The sequence below is a fragment of the Rhinichthys klamathensis genome, unplaced genomic scaffold, assembly GCF_029890125.1.
Source record: "Rhinichthys klamathensis goyatoka isolate OS25496 unplaced genomic scaffold, OSU_Roscu_1.1 h1tg000059l_1, whole genome shotgun sequence".
Taxonomy (NCBI): Eukaryota; Metazoa; Chordata; class Actinopteri; order Cypriniformes; family Leuciscidae; genus Rhinichthys; species Rhinichthys klamathensis.
The window spans coordinates 2,287,260-2,308,329 of NW_026606604.1; the positions used below are offsets into that span (position 1 = coordinate 2,287,260).

The 21,070-nt window shown below is 39.1% G+C and overlaps 2 protein-coding genes and 2 long non-coding RNA genes across 4 annotated transcripts; 1 reads left to right on the forward strand and 3 right to left on the reverse strand.

Moving 5' to 3' along the window:
• Nucleotides 1-38: 38 nt before the first annotated feature.
• Nucleotides 39-943, reverse strand: LOC130083875 (uncharacterized). The gene is made up of 2 exons (XR_008806875.1): nt 819-943; nt 39-768 (listed from the first exon to the last, which is right to left on the reverse strand). It is a non-coding gene; the product is annotated as an uncharacterized LOC130083875 (long non-coding RNA).
• Nucleotides 944-4,634: 3,691 nt separating this feature from the next.
• Nucleotides 4,635-7,441, reverse strand: gpr12 (G protein-coupled receptor 12). Its single transcript, XM_056248922.1, has 2 exons — nt 7,350-7,441; nt 4,635-5,687 (listed from the first exon to the last, which is right to left on the reverse strand). Exon 2 carries the CDS (start codon nt 5,673-5,675, stop codon nt 4,650-4,652), a length of 1,026 nt encoding a protein of 341 aa, XP_056104897.1. The 5' UTR covers nt 5,676-5,687; nt 7,350-7,441; the 3' UTR covers nt 4,635-4,649.
• A 78-nt stretch (nt 7,442-7,519) lies between these two features.
• Nucleotides 7,520-9,607, forward strand: LOC130083878 (uncharacterized). Its single transcript, XR_008806876.1, has 2 exons — nt 7,520-7,586; nt 9,362-9,607. It is a non-coding gene; the product is annotated as an uncharacterized LOC130083878 (long non-coding RNA).
• usp12a (ubiquitin specific peptidase 12a) lies at nt 9,511-20,859 on the reverse strand. Its single transcript, XM_056248921.1, has 9 exons — nt 20,735-20,859; nt 18,743-18,823; nt 18,431-18,644; nt 16,607-16,839; nt 16,407-16,483; nt 16,232-16,315; nt 15,934-16,131; nt 15,640-15,718; nt 9,511-10,293 (listed from the first exon to the last, which is right to left on the reverse strand). Exons 1-9 carry the CDS (start codon nt 20,780-20,782, stop codon nt 10,192-10,194), a joined length of 1,116 nt encoding a protein of 371 aa, XP_056104896.1. The 5' UTR covers nt 20,783-20,859; the 3' UTR covers nt 9,511-10,191.
• Between the last annotated feature and the right edge of the window lie 211 nt (nt 20,860-21,070).

Below are 21,070 nucleotides of genomic sequence, written 5' to 3' on the forward strand. Positions count from 1 at the left end.
CCAATTGATGCGCAAGTGTGAATAAACCCAGGCGAGGATATTTTTAATGCACAGCACATTCTTTTAATACAAAATTAACAAGATCTCTCAGTTCATTAAACTAACCAAAGCAATAAAAGTATACAACCAACACCTTGGAAAAATATACAACACATTAACACAATGTTTTACAATGTTAATTAGTGCATGTTGATTATAATTCTTATAATATTGTTTTATTTGCAGATAAGTAATTTGTTGTGCCTTTTCGCATCAAAAAAATAAAGTGCATTTCACAGTTAAAACTACGCATACGTGTACACAAGATGCTGAAACCGAAGCACCCGAATGCTCCTCGGATTGTTCCAAGATTTCGATTCTAGTATCTAAATAAAGTACAGAACGAGTCCGAGTCCTACTGTAAATGTAGAAAGTTTCCTCACAAGACACCAAGCCAGAGGTGATTTCCTCTTCTATGCTCTTCAAATAAACCAGAACAGGAGACAAGACTCCCATCCGAGCCCTTTTTCACCCTTCGCTTTTCAAGCTTTTACATTGGATTACAAAGCACAATCATCTACAGTTGGATACAAGACTATTTAAATCATGGATTCAATAGGCAAACGTCCATCTGCATGTGGAAAACCCATCAGAGACCAGGCACAAAGCATGATAACATCATTTTACAAAGCTCTTCAAAAACAGACGGAGATATGATGTTTTAGTCGAAGAACTAACCCTCAAAAGTCACCGCGATAATCTCCCGGTCATGTGCATCGGGCATTAACCCTCTCAATCCGCTGTAGACAAGCATGCCCAGGCGACAGGAGACACTGGACTGCGGCCCAAGGTTAACCTTCGCACAATAGAGTGATGTATGTATTTTGGTGGGCCCGGAAACAAGTTAGCATATTAGCGCCTCCGCTTACATCATCCTGAAATCAATGGGTTTTTGGTTAAATGCCTGAAATGAGGTCTGAAATGAGGTTAAAAATTGTGATTTTTAAGCTTTTACTTGTTTTGAAAAAGGCTAACGAGTGGCTAAATGGGACTACAGAGTTTTTCGGGGGCAATAAACGTCATCATGCCGAACAGGGAATCTCATCTACTCACTAATCGCTTCCACAGCCTCGCTGTTTTTATAATCGTGCTCTTGCGAACTATTCTAACTCAAACGGAAATAAAGACTGAACGAGTTCACGCCATGCCATAATTAACGTAATTACGAGATTCCAACTTGTATGCTGGGAATTTTCTAAGAGCCCCTATTGTACCACGAGTCTGACTGCTGCAGGTTAATTTATGTGTTGATATAGCCTTACCATATGTAACGGAGGCCAGCTAGTAAGAGCTGTGCGGGTAAACCTCACTCCCTTGATCTCAAGAGGCGCACTGAGTGTAACAGAGTTCAGTTAGTAAGGCCCTGTCCTAAATGGCACCCTAAACACTCGCGGTCTTCCTACTAGTCTGCACTTTCAAGACAGCACTTTCACTGTCGGGAAGACAAATGGGACACCCTACGGTCTCATGGACTTAGCAGACATGCGCACACGGCAGCCATTGTGCATATGAAGTGGGCCATTTGGGACAGGGCCTAAGAGCTGTGCGGGTAAACGTCACTCCCATGGTCTCAAGAGGTGCTAGTTAGTGCGCCGGCCTAGATGCTCGTTCAAATACCCCTCGGGTGGGTCGAGTAGATCTGGTTACACATAGAGACGCATAATTCCCAGTCCGAGGACGTGAACACCTCCCAGATTGTCATCTCGAAATTATTGTTACTACGACATGGCGTGAACGCAGTATTAGCGAGGGTGGCGCTGATGTCCGTTTACACGTCTAGCATTTAGCTATTTTTTTCTGGCAATTGAATTCAGGTTTCAAAAGTCATAAAAGTTTTGTTCATTACTAAAGACTATCATTATGAACAAAATGTGTAAGAATCATAAACCTTTGTTGGATTTTCTGCAACATTTTCTGCAATAATCCAAAAGCCAATGGAAAAATCCTATTGGGTTTTTGTCGAGGAAAACCAAGTTGATGCTAACTTCCGGGTTGGCCTACAAATATACGCATCACTCCAGCCCTCCATGACACCAGGTGAGAAATGCCATCATGCCTTCTTAAAGTCACATGCCTTATTTACAGGATCAAAACGATCGGTAGAATGCCATAGCAATGATAAGAACGTCTTTGTCGATACATTCAGAAGAGACCGTAAAGCGCACCAGATTACAAAAAAATGGGGGGGTGGGGGGGTTGGGGGACCTCCAACAGACCGGTCATCATCTCCATGCTAAGCCCTATAAAACTCGCATAACTGCTTGCTACCGCTCATGTGCTGTTTCACTGGAATCGTATAGAGGTCACTCAGGCAAAAAAGGTCACGAGGGTGTGTCCGACCCGCAGGCACGATGTAAAGATGGCGCGATGGGAAGACTGGTAGCCACTCTAACCCATGCATGCAGGTCTATGGGGAATATACATTATTACCCCCAACTATATCATTGTCCCTGGAGAGACAAACATATATGCATGCGTTCAAACGTACACGCACACACACGTCCATGCACCGACAGTCACGCATTTACTTTCCTCATACATAAACATCTTTAAGTTTCGCAAAAGCAAATGCATACTGCAGAGTAGGTCACGTTGAGTGTACAGAGAGATTTCATAGTTAGATATCGTAAAATGATCAGAGGCAGAGCACAGTCACTTTCTGGATGAGAGAACACGAGGCAGTGAGATTATGGACATGTTTGCAGGGATTGAGACATCTGTCCAGCTCATGTTTTTTTTAATCCCAAATTTACTAATATAATTCAGGGCATGTTGAAATAAGTGCAGTTGTCAGTTGTTCTTAGAATCCACTTGTATTTTCATGGTGAGTTATTCATGGTTGTTTTTTTTTTTTCGGCTAGCTGAGGTGTTGGTTTTGCTTGGGCATGGCTGTTATTGCTGCCAGAATATTGCTATAATTTGATGAAACTCTCAGTCCGTAGTTATTGCTCGCTGATGGATTCTGCCACTGCACTGAAATGGATAGTGGCTGGTTGGCATTTGGAGGGCATAAGGTAAAAACAAGGGTGAACTTCAGCTCATAATAGCATGACTCCAGCCTCAGTTGTAATGAAAGTATGATAGATTTTATAATATTCTCCCTCATCTGACATTTGCCAGCTCTGAGAGGCCAGCTGTTCTCTTCGTCATAATCTTGTCATGTGGACTGGTTGAGGAGATTCACCAGTTTACTAAAAATCATATTGACTGTAAATCTGCTGATGGCTCATTTTAAAGTGGAAGTCTATGAAGGCTGGCATATCATTTAACAGAATTTATGAATTTCATGAAAACTTCTCAATGTCATGTTTTACCCAAAAAGAATGATTTCAATTATGAATAAAATAATAAAAAACTACACACACGTAGGCATATATAGCTATATATATATATATATATATATATATATATATATATATATATATATATATATATAGCCTATATATATATTTTTTTTTTGATGAAAGATGACCCAGACAAGCATTCTGAGATTCACTCATGTTGTTTCAACAACACACCCCTCTAATAAATTGATCACAATGTTGTGGCCAAATCATCCTCTTTTTTACAAATGCAATACATGTCAATTTTAAGCAAAATGCTATGAGCAACCATTGTGTGATAACTATCCCATATCCAGTAGTAATTACCAGTTGAACGTATATTAAAGGAGCAGTGCTCTATTAAAATTAAAAGCAAATCAATAGAAAATACATTCGGTTCAATCCGCATCATGTCGCCGCATATAAACAAACCTCTTACTCTCACAGACAAGCACGTTTTGTAATCAACAGTTGTTTGAAGTGAGCCTCTATTCACAGGGGGATGAATAAACATCATACACTTTCTGTCTTTCTCCCAGGTCACGCTCGCTTTCATCCTGCATTTATGGAAGAGGATGCGGAGATAGTCCGACTTCCTATCAAAACTAAAAAAAAGGCATCGACGGGTACGTTTAGAGTGGTTCTCATTCTGAGATTGTAGTTAGCTCTTCATGGTTTTCTGCTTTGGAGGACATTTTACATTCGGCCGAGATTTAAATCAAACAGAAGAGAGAGCGCGCCTCTCTCTCTCTCTCTCTCTCTCTCTCTCTCTCTCTCTCTCTCTCTCTCTCTCTCTCTCTCTCTCTCTCTCTCTCTCTCTCTCTCTAGTTCTCCAGGTTGGTTTCTTTGGAGGACGCAAGGCGCGGATCACCGAGCGCCTCGTCTATTTTTAGCACACCGCGGTTACTTAACGTTCAGCGCACGTTCTTGAATGCAGCAAGAGATGAATGAGCTTTGGGATCCAGTCTAGAGGACCGCCTTGCTTGCGCTGCCCCTCCTCCTCCCTCAAAGCCCGTGCAACAGGTGGCTGTCACTGTGGCCAAGCCAAAACAAGCACAAAAAATGCAAAGGCATATATGTACAAGATATTTACATCTGCCTGCCACACAGCATCCGTTTCCACCCCTTTTTTCCTGGACAGGGTGTGGCAGCTGGTTGGATCAGGATCAGGCAAAGATTGTGTGGCAGTGGTTGTCACAATAACAATAGGGGAAGACATAAACAGGTGACGAGCACACGCCCCTTCTTGTAGGGGAACCTATAGGCCTGTGCAGTTCCCTAGGCACATCAGACGTCGCTGGGAGTCCGTGCCCGCTGTGCCACGCTGGCAGGGATACATCCACAACACACCAGCCATAGAGCTTTCTGGATCTCTTGATTTCGGAAGGCGTAAATGACGGGGTTGATGACCGAGTTGTAGGTGGCGGGCACCAGGGTGGCGTATGTGTAGAGTGGCGGGTACGTGTAATCGGCTATGAGCGAGTAGACAGTAAAGGGCATCCAACAAGCGGCGAATGTGCCCAGAATGATCGCCAAGGTGGATACGCCTTTCCGCGTTGTGACATAGTGAGGGCTCGCTGCTAAAAAGTGGTGCTGGAGGGAGATTTGGTGCGCATGTCGCATGACAATTTTACAGATCTGCATGTAAAGCTGTAGCATGAGGCCGAACAGCAGAAGGAAGGACACGGATAGAACGGCCACGTTGTTTTTTGTAAGGGGCCACACCACACTGCAGCTCGCCTCCTGGCCCAGGCAGTTCACACCAATGACAGGCAGCAAACCTAGACACAACGACACTCCCCATAGAAGCACAAGCATGGTGTATGTGAAGGCAGCCGTTCGCTCAGAGTTATAGGTGAGGGCGTAGTACAATGACAGGTAGCGGTCAATAGTGATAGCCAGCAGGCTGAACACCGATGCGGAGAACGACGCCACCACCAAACCCACAGTCAGAAGCTGTGCCGAGTCAGAGCGAAGCAGGTAAGCGAAGGTAAAGTGCAGGACTAACCCCAAACCGGCAAATAGGTCAGCAAGAGCTAGGCTGCCGATCAGCAAAAACATGGGGGCGCGTAGAGCCGGGTTCTGCCAGATGACCAAAACCACCAGGGCGTTCTCGCAGGCTATGAGGGTGCCGGATGAACACAGCACGATGTCCCACGGGTTTACCAACAGCTCAGCGGGCGGCCTCGCCGGCAGGACGACCGCGGGTGGGTACGTTCCGATGGTGATGTTCTCTAAGCTCCCCGCACCGCTGCCGCCCCACGTGGGTTCTTGAGCCAGCCAGCTGGGAGAAACTGACAACTCTTCACTCATTCTGCCTCCCGTCTAAAATGACACACACAAACACAGAAAAACATAATGAGGAGTATAGCTAGTCTCTATTAGAAATAAAGGTTCTTTGTTGGCATCCTTTCCACGGCACAAAACATTCATACAGTGGAAAAGGGTTCTTCAGATTATTCAAATGTTCTTTACACTAAGAAAACATTGTTCTTTTAAGAACTGTTTCCTGAAATGTTCTTTGTGGAACTCAAAATGGTTCTTCTATGGCATTACTGTAAAAAACAGATTTTTGGTACAGCATCTGCCAGCATTTATTCACCATCATGTTGTTCCAAGCCTGTATGGCTTTCTTTTATATGCTTGGGAATATTTTGAAGAATGCTGTTAACAAAACAGTTTGGTTCCCATTGATTTCCATTGCATCTTTTTTTCTTCTTCGTCTATATAATGGAGGTCAATGGGAACCGAAACTGCATGGTTACCAACATTCTTTAAAATATATATATTTTTTGTTCCACAGAAGAAAGTCATACATGTTTGGAACAACATGAGGGTACATGCTGACAGAATTTTCATTATCCTTTTAAATATTAAAAAAATATTTACAAAAGAACTACCAGCTGTGGTTGTCAGAACTTCACTGTAAAAAACAACAAAAAATACAAAAAATACAGTGACAATTTTACAAGCATTATGGAATGACATTTGGTAAATATATTTAGCATTTTCTCACGACAAGTTATTAAATTATTTCATTTTAAAACATCAACATAACTGAGCTATTTAAATATTTATATTATTATAAATATAATATTTTATGAATAAATGCATCGTAAAACACTCTGAAAACAAAACAAAACTCATTTTTAAATTAAATATAAAAATGTCTGGTTTGTGAATTCTGGGAATGCCTCTTTTCCTGTGAATTAAAAATATAGAAAAATATATTTTTCCATATAATTATACATATTGCCATTTTATCAGTAAGTAAATTATAAAGTGATTCATACATTTTACATTTACTTTTTCAGTATTTTACTGCAAAATTACATGTATTTAAAAAAAATGTTTTACTTTCTGTGCTAGATATTAAGCAACTGATGGGTGTTTACTGCATTTGTACATTATATTCCCATTAAAATGACATTTTTACAGTCAAGAAAACAGAGATTATAACCATCCATTATAACAGAAACATTGGCCAATAATAATTATCACAAAAGCCATTGTTCACTTTAATTATGCATTACTTCTCTGTTAGTGACAGTGTCTTTGTTCTTTTGTTCAGAACAAGGAATCAAATTAAGATAAATTAAAGATTTTGCCTTAGTGGTTAAATGGCTATAGGAACGGGCTATTATTGAGATACTTTTGAATCATATAGTACAATGGTGGGAATGGGAAATCAAAAATGAAGGGAGGGCCCTATTGAGTGCTGATATTAAATAAAGGCGGGTTCCAATTCTTATAAAAGCGCCCCTGCATCAGCATCCTTTTATCTATCACATTCACATGGACTCTCAAAGAACATCTAAACTCCAGCTGAATGCAACCATTGCTTCCCCTGAGTCCTTTTAGCTTTATAATAACGCTTCAGCTCTTACTCAGTAAAAAATCATTTAGGCTATGTGCTGTAAAATGCAAAGCAGAATGATTTCAAATACACCCGGTCTCCATTCACTCCCCATCTGGAGGCTTCCCTACCTTGTCTTTTAGAGGAGAGGCGCCTGTTTAGATGCTTTTGCGTCCTTGTCTTTCCATTGTATTAAATGGCAGCGCTGTTTGCAGGTGCAGCGCCGCGCGGACGGATGGAGGGATCGGGATGCTGTGATCAGATGCCGGACCGGGGAAGCTTCACTGCCAGCAGGAATAGCGGCTCTTCGGCGTCTGCACGAGCATCACCACCGACTGCGGCTGTGCGAGGCGCTGGGACTGGGAGGGGTGAGCTTTCCTTCTCAGACCAGAAGGTCCCGTCACCTGTGTAATCTGCTGCTTGGAAACTAAAGGATGCCACTGTGTGATGTAAAAAGCATTTTCGTGAACACATATAGCCTACATTAACGTAATTTTATTAAAAAAAAAATATTTTTTATAAATTCGCTATCACTAGAACGCCTTTTTGGCCAGTAGGCTACTCAGCAGTTTGTTTGCTAAAACACTGTGTAAAAAAAAAAAAAAAGCCTATATATATATATATATTTTTTTTTTTCATGATTTGTAATCACAACATTTTTTCTTTTGTCAAATCAAGATAATTTATGTGGTTGATAACACAATCTTTTGAGTTTCTTTTGATTACACCAATCTTTTATTAACTCAATTTTTTTATTTCAACAAACTTTTAAAGTTAAACCACCAATATTTTTTACAGCGAGTATTTTGCATTTGTTCTCCTTCTTATATAGAGATGGACATATTTGATTTAAAAATACTTTATTTGTACTAAATATTATGTTTTATATTTTATTAAAAAAGTGCCCTGTTTTATAGCTACATCAACCATCATAACATTGTCCAAATAAAGTATTCCATTATAATAATAAAAAACCCTCAAAAAGAAAACAAGATATGAACTCGTAAAGGTGTCTTCTCTTTTTAATGACTCTGGCCTGGTTTCACAGACAGGGTTTAGATTAAGCCAGGATTAGACCTTAGTTCAATTAGGACATTTAAGTATAGCTTTTATAAACGTGCCTTAGAAAAAAACATTACTGGTGTGCATCTTGAGACCAAACAATGGCACTGACATATTTTAAGATATGTCAGTGCAAGTTGCTTTCAGTTAAAACATCTCAAACATGCATTTTAGTCTGGGACTAAGATTAAGCCTTGTCTGTGAAACAGGGGGTTTATCTTATATTTTGTTAGGTTTTTCAGTATAGGGAATGCACATGTTAATTATTGAAAATTGTATATATATTACCATTACATTCTCTTTCTTTAAAACACATGTCATGACTTTGAGCAAAAGACTACTAGCTAAATAAAATGTAAAACTCAACCATGTTACTTTTTTGAACGCCGACACATGCAAACACATGAATTACAATGTTTGAATTTAGCTTGCCATGGCAAAATGCAATATATTGGCATTGTTTGTCTAATAGAATGTTTCCAACCTTAATTCGCTTTAAAAAAATAATCTTTTCAAAATGGTAAAGGCACCTATTTCGAACGACCCAGAAGGTATCACAACGTGTCTCTGTAGGATGAGACCCATTTATCTAGCATCTGACATTCAGACTGCATCTTTCTGGAAAGATGCACATTGTGTTGCTCCCCTGTGAGAGCTATTCTCGGCGCGTGCTATTAACAGCATGCTCATCTGTGTCACCCACTTCCCCCACTATCTTCCCTCTCTCCTCCATTCTCTAACCCCGTGCAGCCTTCGTCCCCCCATGCCTCTTTTCAGTCTGTGCTATTTCAGACAGGCTCACACCTCCTCATAGACTAAGCTACACAGTCAGTGACAATGCCTGATAAAATCCTTCACAGACCGAATTAGGCTTGGTATGGCCTCAAAGGAATTGCTGTTAAGCGCTAATAAATATATGTAATGCTTTATACAAATTTGAAAGAATCAAGCATCAACCTCATTTTAAGCATAGCAAATGGACCGAATAATTGCAAAACAACACACAACCTTTAAAGCTAGAATGAGAGCAGAAGAGCGGTTGGATAAAAGGAATGATGCTGTGCAGTTCTCCATCTTGCAGTAATCCGGACCGGCCACTGAGGGGCAATAGTGACCGAGAATGAGTCATCAGCGCTGGGCAAGCCTTGGTTGTATGTACCAGGGGTCCAATCAAATCGCAGCAGGCTGGTAATAGCTGGTATTTACATGCTTACATGCATACATCCTATCTTGGTGTATACACTTTTATTTCTTTTTCTTTAAAACAGAAAATGATAATTTCACAACAGGCCGTCTCAAGCAAACCCTCACATTAACCTTCCAACATCTACAAAACTGTATCAAAAGTGCACCATAGTGTTATACATCTTTTCTGGTTCTATTCTCATTTTTTTGGCTATATCAGTAATATTATTATAATTCTCATAATATTTATACAAATATCACTCTGTACAAGGTAGAAATACATAACCCGAAATGCCCCGTATCCAGAGCTTTTAGACCCTCCCCGTCATTATAATAACACACCCGCTTTCCCCATGCACAAGTCTTCAGCCTCCTCACAGCCACAGGAATCAAAAGGTCGCAGCATGAAAGTCGAACGCAAATCCCCGTCATATCATACAGTCGGTTACATTAAACACATTCTCTCCACAGTAAAGGACTGAACACGAGTGATGAAACGCTCCCACAACGAAAATACAACTGACAAACAACGTTCAAAGGGCCTTGCGACTGCATGGCGTCCAGCGTTACGGCTGCGCGGAGACTGGCGAGGGAGGGCTTGGACGGGAGGGGTGGGGTGTGTGTGTGTGTGTGTGTGTGTGTGTGATGCAGCAGGGTTCTGCATACAGGCACGCCTGCTGCACAGGTGTCCGTAAGGGGACGCCGCTCTGGCCTCTCTGGGCTCTCTCAGTCTCTGGACTGGTAAAACAGGATGTACCCGGACTCAGAGTTCTTGGAAATTTCAGAGGTTAATCCGTAGAATTCTTCAATTGCCTGGGCATCGATTTTCTAAAGGGAGAAACAAAACATTTTTTTTAAACAAATGCAGGAAGATAATTTTACAATCATCAAGACTGAGCACATGGACATGGTGGAAGCCATTTGAATGGGAATTGAGGCCTAGGAGCAGTGATGGCCTTGACTGGTATATTTTGATATGTGGACTGCATCAATACTTTTTGTATTTTCTGACAGACAAATTACATATCCTAACTGTTTACAACTGAGTAAAATGCTTTGTTAGAACCAAAACACTGGCTTTTGTGAAGGATGATTGATTATATGTGTATAGATCGTTTGTTGGGGACTTATAATCCATATATACATGGATAATATTGTTTGTTGTATGTCTATGAATATTGATGTTGTATATAGATTGATTTAGATTTATTGTTGAACCTTTGTAAATCTGCTGAAACATGCTTGTTGTATATTTATTAGTGTCTGATGGTTTTTCATATTTGCAATTGATGTCAATGTTGTTGTTAATTTTTGTATAGTAACCACACCTTGATCCACATGTTGAGCCACCTCAAATAAAAGCAACTAATGGAACTTTGCGCATTCTAATCGATACCCCACATTGATTATGCTATTAAACCAATTCTCATGAAACTTTATTACACATAGCTTTGGACATTTCAATTACAATTGTATAAAACAAATGAAAAGATTTTTACATATTTCATAAGCTATACATTGCTCTCTAGGAGTGAAATATTTAATAATCTTTAAAAAAAAAATTAGACCTAAATATAACTATATATACACATTCACTCACTATAAAACTCTGATTTGATTTACTTAACATTATTATTACTGATGATTATTTATGTATTAATTATTTGTAAATATATAAGATAACAAATAAACATATCACTGTTTATATATATATATATATATATATATATATATTAGGGCTGCACGATTTGGGGAAAATGTCATATTGCGATTAATGAGGTCAATATTGCGATTGCGATATGCGATTGCGATATAATAAACAAATGGTTTCATGAGTCAACTTGCTTGGTTCTAAAGTAAAATGCACACACAGATTAGTGATCATTCTGTGTATTAATGTGTATTTCTCAACTCAAACTAGCAACAACTAAATGATTGATAACACCTATAATGATCAATAAGCCATTGATGTAAAAATGACGACACACCCCACATTTTAAACGTTAATTATAGCCATCCAACATTACAGTGATTCCATCAATATAATTGAAAGCTATCAACTTTTAAAATATTTATTAGGCTTAAAAAAAATAACAGCTTTTAAATTAAGTGAACTTCAAACAATCCTCACATAAACCCATAATAAATGCCATATTTACCTGTGCCCTTCCTGTCTTAACAAGTAGGATTGAGGATTTATATACAGATTTATTTACATAAATTGAATAAAGTTATCAAACAGTCTGCGCTGCATGAATTATAAATTATATATAGACTAATCCTTATTAAAGCTACAAAACTTCTTTAGTCAAGAGCAGTGAGTAATTTTCTGTTCCCTTTGTTCTTTGATCAACTTTACTGACAGAACGCTTTATTTGCTGCTGGCCCTTTAAGAGCAGCCGTTGCTGAGACGCGGATCTCACAAGCGCCTCATTCTCTCACAAGCACAACTCTTTTCGTCCATCATAAGACTTTCTCATATGTTATGAAGATAATCGACAAAACGACATTTTGGCATAATTGTGTGTGTTATTGTTCGTTCAAGCTCGAAAGAGAACTGTATTCTGGCACGCGGTCTGTGCATGCGCATTATACTGGCGCGCGTTATACTGTGAGTCACATTCAGGACATTCACAGGCAGTGCGCTCTCTTTTGACTTCTTGTCGTGCAAAATGGTTTTTAGGCATTTGCACAAATAAGAGCGGGATCATGTAACACTAGTCAAAGGATGACAAAAAAAAGAAGAGATGCGGTGTTAATAGCCCTAATTTGTTTATTTCATATAAAATCGCGGCATTTTGCGTTATATAATCGCATAGGTTTGACATCGCGATTACGATTGCGATACGATTAATCGTGCAGCACTAATATATATTAGTGCTGTCATATAAGTTTGTTTATATAATATATGTGTGTGTTTATACATATACACAGTGTGTATATGTATATATATATATATATATTAGTGCTGGGCAACGGTTAAAAAATTTAATCGCGATTAATCGCATGATTTTCTTGCGATTAATCGCATTGTTACGCGCAATATTGAATAATGAATTCTAAAGTAGTGTATTGCGCACTTTTGATTTAAATGTACTGCTACAAAAGTGCAATAACATGTGGTTTGCAAAAACTTTAAACAAATAAGGTGCTTTTATACCAGCAGTATTCCCTTTACACAGTATCAATACAATATTTCTTGTAAATCATAATAATGTAAGATTACATTAAACAGAGGTAAAGCCCAATTTATACTTCTGCGTCGAACTCACGCCGTAGCTGTGTAGCGCGCGTACCCTGACGTGCATCTCTCCAAAAATGTAACGTCAATTCTACGCGTACCGCAAGCGCTGTGATTGCTAGAACCGATCCCCGGGTTTCACACTCTCCCTCTGCATGTGTAATTGCGCGTCAACGCGGACAACGACGCAGATATATAAATGAAAACCAACGCGTAGTCTATAGCGTAGAGGCTCCGGCTTAGGTCCGACGCAGAAGTATAAATCAGCCTAGAGTGAGCTAGGTGAAGTGGTCGAGCACAGGTGCAGCGACAAGCGGGTGCGTTCCTGTGAAACTGTTGCGGTCATGCTCGCCTCACGCACGCGCCCGCGCGTTGCCGAAGTTGAATTGTCTAACTTTTTGTACACGACGCGCAGCACAAATTATTGGAAGAGAGACTGATCCTTGGCTCGCTGTTTGTGAGTTTCCAGAATCTAAATAGTTATTCACATGGCAGAGCATCCCCGCTAAACTAAACGCAGGCCTATCAGGTAAAGTTATGTATAATTTTAATTTAAGTTAAAAAGGCTACAGCTGCGTAGCGCACAGAAAACGTTGCATGGTTACTATCCATGGAGCGCCTGTCATTCACTCGCGGAGCTCTGTCTCCCTTTCTGTTCACCTGAGAGAACCTGCCAAAGCCTCTCCACTGCTTGTTTGGGTGGGTTATTTGCTGGCTGACCAACATCCCACCCCTCCTGTGATCATGGTTTGACTGTAGGCCTATGTGTATTCAGAGCCAGTGAGCAACGGACTTTCAAAATAATAATAATAAAAAAAACTGCGTTTACGCGCGATAAAAAAATTGTCGGCATTAATTAATAAATGCGTTAACGCGATAATAACGCGTTAACTTGCCCAGCACTAATATATATACATACATACAGTGTGTGTATATATATATATATATATATATATATATATATATATATGTATGTATACACACAGACACAAATATATGATAATAATATATATACACACATATATTATATAAACAATTTTTTTTATTTTAGAATTGATTAATCGCGATTAATCGATCGGACAGCACTAGGTTATGTGTTTGTCTGTGTATATATTATACACACATATATATATGTATAAATATGTGTGTGTATATACATATATAATAATATATATACACACCCATATATTATATAAACAAAAACTTTTATGCTAGATGCGATTAATCGATTTGTCAGCACTAATATCTAAAAGGCATTTTCGTGAACACATAGCCTACATTAACGTAATTCTAACGTAATATACTGTATATATATATACATATATATATATATATATATATATACATACATACACACACACTATAAAATATCTATTTTATGGTTTATTAAAATAGATATGGTTTATTATTTATTTATTAAAGTTTATTTATTTAAGATTATAATTAAACATGTATCATATATATATATATAGTATATATATATATATATATACACACTCACCTAAAGGATTATTAGGAACACCATACTAATACTGTGTTTGACCCCCTTTCGCCTTCAGAACTGCCTTAATTCTACGTGGCATTGATTCAACAAGGTGCTGAAAGCATTCTATAGAAATGTTGGCCCATATTGATAGGATAGCATCTTGCAGTTGATGGAGATTTGTGGGATGCACATCCAGGGCACAAAGCTCCCGTTCCACCACATCCCAAAGATGCTCTATTGGGTTGAGATCTGGTGACTGTGGGGGCCATTTTAGTACAGTGAACTCATGGTCATGTTCAAGAAACCAATTTGAAATGATTCGAGCTTTGTGACATGGTACATTATCCTGCTGGAAGTAGCCATCAGAGGATGGGTACATGGTGGCCATAAAGGGATGGACATGGTCAGAAACAATGCTCAGGTAGGGCGTGGCATTTAAACGATGCCCAATTGGCACTAAGGGGCCTAAAGTGTGCCAAGAAAACATCCCCCACACCATTACACCACCACCACCAGCCTGCACAGTGGTAACACGGCATGATGGATCCATGTTCTCATTCTGTTTACGACAAAGTCTGACTCTACCATCTGAATGTCTCAACAGAAATCGAGACTCATCAGACCAGGCAACATTTTTCCAGTCTTCAACTGTCCAATTTTGGTGAGCTTTTGCAAATTGTAGCCTCTTTTTCCTAATTCTAGTGGAGATGAGTGGTACCCGGTGGGGTCTTCTGGTGTTGTAGCCCATCCGCCTCAAGGTTGTGCGTGTTGTGGCTTCACAAATGCTTTGCTGCATACCTCGGTTGTAACGAGTGGTTATTTCAGTCAAAGTTTATCTTCTATCAGCTTGAATCAGTCGGCCCATTCTCCTCTGACCTCTAGCATCAACAAGGCATTTTCACCCACAGGACTGCCGCATCTTGGATGTTTTTCCCTTTTCACACCATTCTTTGTAAACCCTAGAAATGGTTGTGCATGAAAATCCCAGTAACTGAGCAGATTGTGAAATACTCAGACCGGCCCGTCTGGCACCAACAATCATGCCACGCTCAAAATAGCTTAAATCACCTTTCTTTCCCATTCTGACATTCAGTTTGGAGTTCAGGAGATTGTCTGGACCAGGACCACACCCCTAAATGCATTGAAGCAACTGCCATGTGATTGGTTGATTAGATAATTGCATTAATGAGAAATTGAACAGGTGTTCCTAATAATCTTTTAGGTGAGTGTATATATATGTAGTCACTATAATAACTCTAGATTTAATTATGAGAATTATTATTATTTTTTTTTTTTTTTATTCAGTCAATAACTTCGGATTTTAATTTGCCAGTCCTGCAAATCATCCATAAAAAATTCCCTAATATTTACAAGTTTTCCGTAACTGTGGGAACCCTAAATCTCAGTGAAAGACTGGTGCTTTTATACATGACGGATGGCAGCTTACCTCTACGATGTCGTCATCAAACAGTAGCCAGAAATCATGACTCTTTACAATTGCGATGTAGTGTCCTCGGTTTGGACCACTGTAAAAGCACACATACATAAAAATAAGCTACGGATCAAGGAAGCAAATCAAGACAGTTCTCCTTTTTTGCAAGGACAAATTTCAAAAAGCTTACATGAAGAGATTCTGTTCACAAGTATTGTGAAATCAGTCAACATAGGAGGAAGAAAATGTATAAAGGTCTGAAAGTCCATTCTGGCTTCCTGGTTTCCATCAAAATCTGTACTGACTCACCTGCCACAATGCACCACCACGGCGACCAGGTCGTAAAGCCTCTCGGGATTGGTGGCATCGCCAGAGGTGTTAAAGAGGCGGAGCTCCAGAGGGAAGACCACGCGGTAGCTTAGCTTAGTGTAGCGCTGCAGCTGCTCCATGTATTTAAATCTCTTCAAGTGCAAGGCGAGGATCATGGGAAGTTTCTTAACCCGCATTCTAGAGTCAAACACAGACAGATATTCATGTATCCAGTATATTCACTACATATATAGTAAAAAAATCAGGAAGCTGCTGACAGAAATGAATGTGTGCTCACCTTTTGTGTGCCTCCTGTTTACTTCTGCATTCCTCACAGTAATATTTATACTCACTGCACAAGGTCTCTGTATTACTGAAACCTCTATAAGGGGCCAGTAAGAAAAAGAATAGCTTATTAAAATGGACGCATATTCATGTTTGCATTGGGTTTAAGTGTGTGTGTGCTTTCGGACCTGAGACAGTGTGTGATCGAAGTGTTCTGCTCCACGTCCACTGACAAATCCAAGAAATCCTCATCTTTGCTGCTTATCTGTAAGAGAGCAAAGTCCAAAGACCCACTTCAGACCAAAGCACAGCCAATCACAGTCAGCAGAATTATCAGGATCCTGTCTTATTGGACGGCATCCAGTTAAGTTACGTGAGGTGCAATTACCGTCTCGCAGGTGAGGCATCGTGTCTCGTTGGTCAGCGTGCCCTGGAAGATCTCATGAACCCAGGTGGAGGAGGGCGGGGTGCTGTTATTGTTCTGTGAGTCAAGTGTGCCATTGGCCAGTTTGCCATTCTGCTTGTCTTGCTTGCGCTCTTCTTGTAGCAGGTCTGCTATAGTGTTCAGCAGGTAGTTGAGGAACTCATGTGCATCTTGTTGCATGTAGTTATCAAACAGTTCTGCGAGGTGACAGGGAGAAAGAATGTTGCATAAAATAGCACAAGGAATCATGTCTTTAGCCCGGTTTACACCTGGTATTAAGATGCGTTTCGGTCGATCGGATCACAAGTGGACGACACTAAATACAGCTGTAAAAAGGTTCTAAAACGTTTTGAGCTTGTCCACTTTTGACCACTTTAAGAGGAAGTCGAAAACACATTCTGAACAGCCACAAAAGACCGCCTACTCTCTAAAACATTACGGGAAGAGTGTTAGCCAGACGGGATTTAAATTTTGACGGCAAAAGACCCAAGTTTGTTTTGAAGACGAAAAATGTCCCAAGCACAATGTCCTCTCACCATTCCTGATTTCTAACACCCAGTTACCGCGTTCAGCGTGGTCTTGCGGCTTTCAGAGCAGAAACGTATGTTTTTCTGTCGTCTTTGGTGCATTCATATGTAAATTATGCGAGCTTATTTTGTCCATTAGATCGAAAGATCTGAAGAAACCATGCATTTACCCACCCATAGTCCCTCCCCCTCAAAGAAATCAGGACAGAAGTGGTTGAAAGTGAACAAAAGAGACGGATTAAAATACCAGGTGTAAACGGGTATGTGTCTACCTAGTCTACTTGTGATCTGATCGACCAAAATGCATCTTAATATCAGGTGTAAATGGGGCCTTTAAGAATCAAATGTGTCAAAACCACTTAAAATGTACATTTCTAATTTAATTCGCTTAATCTAGATTATTGTGGTCTTCAAAACTTCAAGTCAGAAATATCTTAATTATAAGTCACGTGCAAGTCAATGACCCGAGATACCGAGTCGTAACGTTGAATGTGGGTGTCCACAAAAAAGAAGGCAGAAAACAACTCCGAAATAGATGGTTTTGCGATATTACAATTGCATTGCTGTATTTCAAAAATATTAAAGTTATATGGTAACATTTATAATAAGGTTCCATTTGTTAACATGAATTAACAATGAAAAAGTATTCTAAAACATTTACCAGTAGTTTATTCAAATTAAAAGTTGGATCAATAAATGTTATTTATTGGACCTGAGCTGACATGAACTAACAATTGTATTTTTATTAACCACCAGTAACAAAAGTGAATAAATACTGTAACAATTGAATTGCTCCTTGTTAGTTCATGCTAGTTAATGCATTAAATAACATTAATTAATGGGACCTTATTGTAAATTGTTACCGTTTTGTGTAAGACAGAGCATATATTTAACTATTTTATTGTTAATACCTCATCATTCATGGTTTGCTATATGCATATTATTTATTTGTTAGATACTATGCAAAAAATGTGCACAATTCAAATGTGCACAATATATATGTTATATATATTAGGTTGCAATATTAGGTTAGGTGATACAGCTGTACTTGTACAACGAAAAAAAAGTTATTGCTGTTGTTCATTGTTTATTGGTGCTGGTTTTGCTTATTTTGTTTACGACTTGAATGCATCGTAAGAACAACTTCATGTGCTGTACCGCTTTAATGTTTCTGACCTAGAACTAGCATCCATACTGAAACCGAGAAGTAACTGAGAACATTAAACTGAATTTTAATACAATCCCTTCCTGCTCATCTTACCATTCTCTTTCCGTAGTCGTGTAATGAACTTCTTCGGGGGTATCACGCCAACTTTCCTCTTCTGGTTGGCTATACTGTGGAACAGGTCGGCCAGGCAGGTGAGCAAGTTCTCCTTGCGGCGCGGCTGGCTCCTGTACGCGAGGATCTTCTCCCGGAACGGCCGGCAGAAGTACAGAGCCTGGAGTACAGAGTTACAGTAGCAGGTGTTTCCAAACTGTGGATCGAAACACACAGAACACACACACTGAAACCAGAGCATGACGAGAAACATGGAGGAGACTATGGTAGACAGCAGGAAACGCCTTTGCTTACGTTGACCAATCCGAAGTAATGCTCGTTGACAGGGAACTGCTCCGAGCCAATCTCTTTCTCCAAAGCGGAGGCATTGGCGCCCTGAAACGGAACAGGTGAACAGTTGTTCAGGTTTTTACACCTGCTTACCATTGGATAGAGAATCCCTTACAAAAATGATCATGATAACCACAGTTTTTACCACATAGTTATTGTTTCTACTAGGGATGCACTGATATGAAAATTTTGGCTGATACTGGTAACCAATAATTCTTTATATTTGAAAGCCGATAACCAATATATTGGCTGATCCAAATTTTTGTATGATTTTTTGAGAGCCTGATTACAAAAACAAAAGTCTCACCATTAAAAGCCACCCAAGCATTTCAACATAAATTAAACAGTATAGTTAGTAGCCTAGTTTGAACCAGTGTAAGTTTTAAAATTAATTTTACACCTAAGGTCCAAGTTTCTTTATCAAATAAAGACTATTGTCTTACAAATAAATAAAATAATGCTTAAATAATGCAAACAAGTAATTGGACAACATTACTTGCATACAAAGAATCAAAATGCATGTGCCATGGATAAATAAATTGGAATAGCCTCTGCATGGACAATAATGAAGTGATTTTAATTAAACCATATTGTTGATGAAAATAATCTGAGAAAAAATAAAAGTGCTAGTTATTATTAATAATGCATCAATGTTTTTGAAAAAGAAACTAAATCTAAAATTAAGTCTATTTGACAGGCTTGCACTGCACATGTTGCGCTTAACTGTATTTTCCCTTTCGAATTGATTCCAATCATATTTTAAGCAATTCAAATCCATTATGGTGAACAGTGCGCATCTGAAGTCTCAGCTGAATGAAATAATCCATTTATTATAACGATAACATTAAAAATTAACGTATATAGGCTGATACCGATATGGTGGTATCCTTAGTTTCTACAATAAAACTATGGTAAGTTTATATTACACACCACTTTCTTAAAAAATAAATAAATAAAATGACTAGAAATTGAGCAGTGTCCAGAAGGAGATACTATTAAACCTATTGTGGTTCATTGTAGTAACTGATATTGTGTGTGATATTGGAGCTATATTCACCATGGTAAATTTCAGAAGACGTTTGATGCATGTGAGACACTTTTGGTCAGATTGCAACATCCATTGATTAAGAATTAAAGTTTTAAAATTGTAATAGCCTACCACAAAAAACACGTAAATGTGAACATAAAAACAACGCTATTAAAAAATATATGCAGCACAAAATTATTTTATTTTTTTACAGCAGGTAAAATTACATTAGCAGTCATTAGCATTTCACTGCCGTAGTTTTTACACTTAAAAACGTCAAACGCCATGGTAAAAATGGAATTAACAATCAAAACGCAGATAAAGCAAATAAGATATGGAGGCACATATTGGGTAACGTTAGAGAGAAGCAGAGAGGGGATGGGACCATGAAATCACGATGTGACCGACCTGGCAACAGCTTAGCACTGAAGCACAGGTACACTGAACGCGTTTTACATCATCATGATGCTCATTGCTCACGTTTGCAACACACTGCTTATCTGAATGCTTGTACTAATTTATTACACATAAATAACAACCGGAGATTATTTAGATGTCACTGTCTCGCGCTTATTAAGCACATCTCGCGATCATAACCCGTGCTGAATGACACTTCAGCTCAGCAGTTAGCAGATCTCTGCTTTGCTGCCTTCAGCAAATCCCATAAGGACGGGCGAATTTAAAAGCTTAACGTTGTGTTACAAATGCAATACGGTCGTTTCGCAAATCTTCCCAATTACAGAAATAATTTAGGCCCAAGTCAAAATTCATAGCAGGCACACAGACGGAAAGACAGCTCGCAACTGCAGCAGAGGAAAACTGGCAACCCAAGGAGTCAGATTCACAGAACTAATGCAGCACGCGACAGATTACAACATCACGCGTGTACTGATGTACAATTATCCGTGACTGAAGTGATATTTACTTACCATGGTACAAAAAGAGGCAAATTTGGAAACTGTCATTAGGATTTCCATTCGCCCAGCGCCATCTTCCACCCAATCACCGCGCGGAGGCGAAAAGGAGTCCCCGTGAGGACAGACTGCGCTCCTGCCAGAGGGAACTGCGCGGGGTCTTAGTGCCCCAGCGCCTGATTAAGTTATTATTCAAATCATTTTGGCATTAATAAACAGTGGCATAAAGAGAATACAATAAAACATAATATAAAAATATAAAATTAGTTAATACATGCCAGACATTTTTATAAAATAATAAGTGCAATATACAATAGAAACAAATAGAACACATTAATGAACACTTAAAGA

Bases quoted from the DNA above. Each gene is read 5' to 3' on its own strand.
- usp12a (XM_056248921.1), bottom strand. From the start codon at position 20,782: ATGGAAATCCTAATGACAGTTTCCAAATTTGCCTCTTTTTGTACCATG. The intron at 18,645-18,742 runs GTAAGCAAAGGC...TTCGATCCACAG, and splicing joins ATTACTTCGGATTGGTCAAC to TTTGGAAACACCTGCTACTG. The intron at 16,132-16,231 runs GTGAGCACACAT...GTTTGACTCTAG, and splicing joins AAACAGGAGGCACACAAAAG to AATGCGGGTTAAGAAACTTC.
- gpr12 (XM_056248922.1), bottom strand. From the start codon at position 5,675: ATGAGTGAAGAGTTGTCAGTTTCTCCCAGCTGGCTGGCTCAAGAACCC.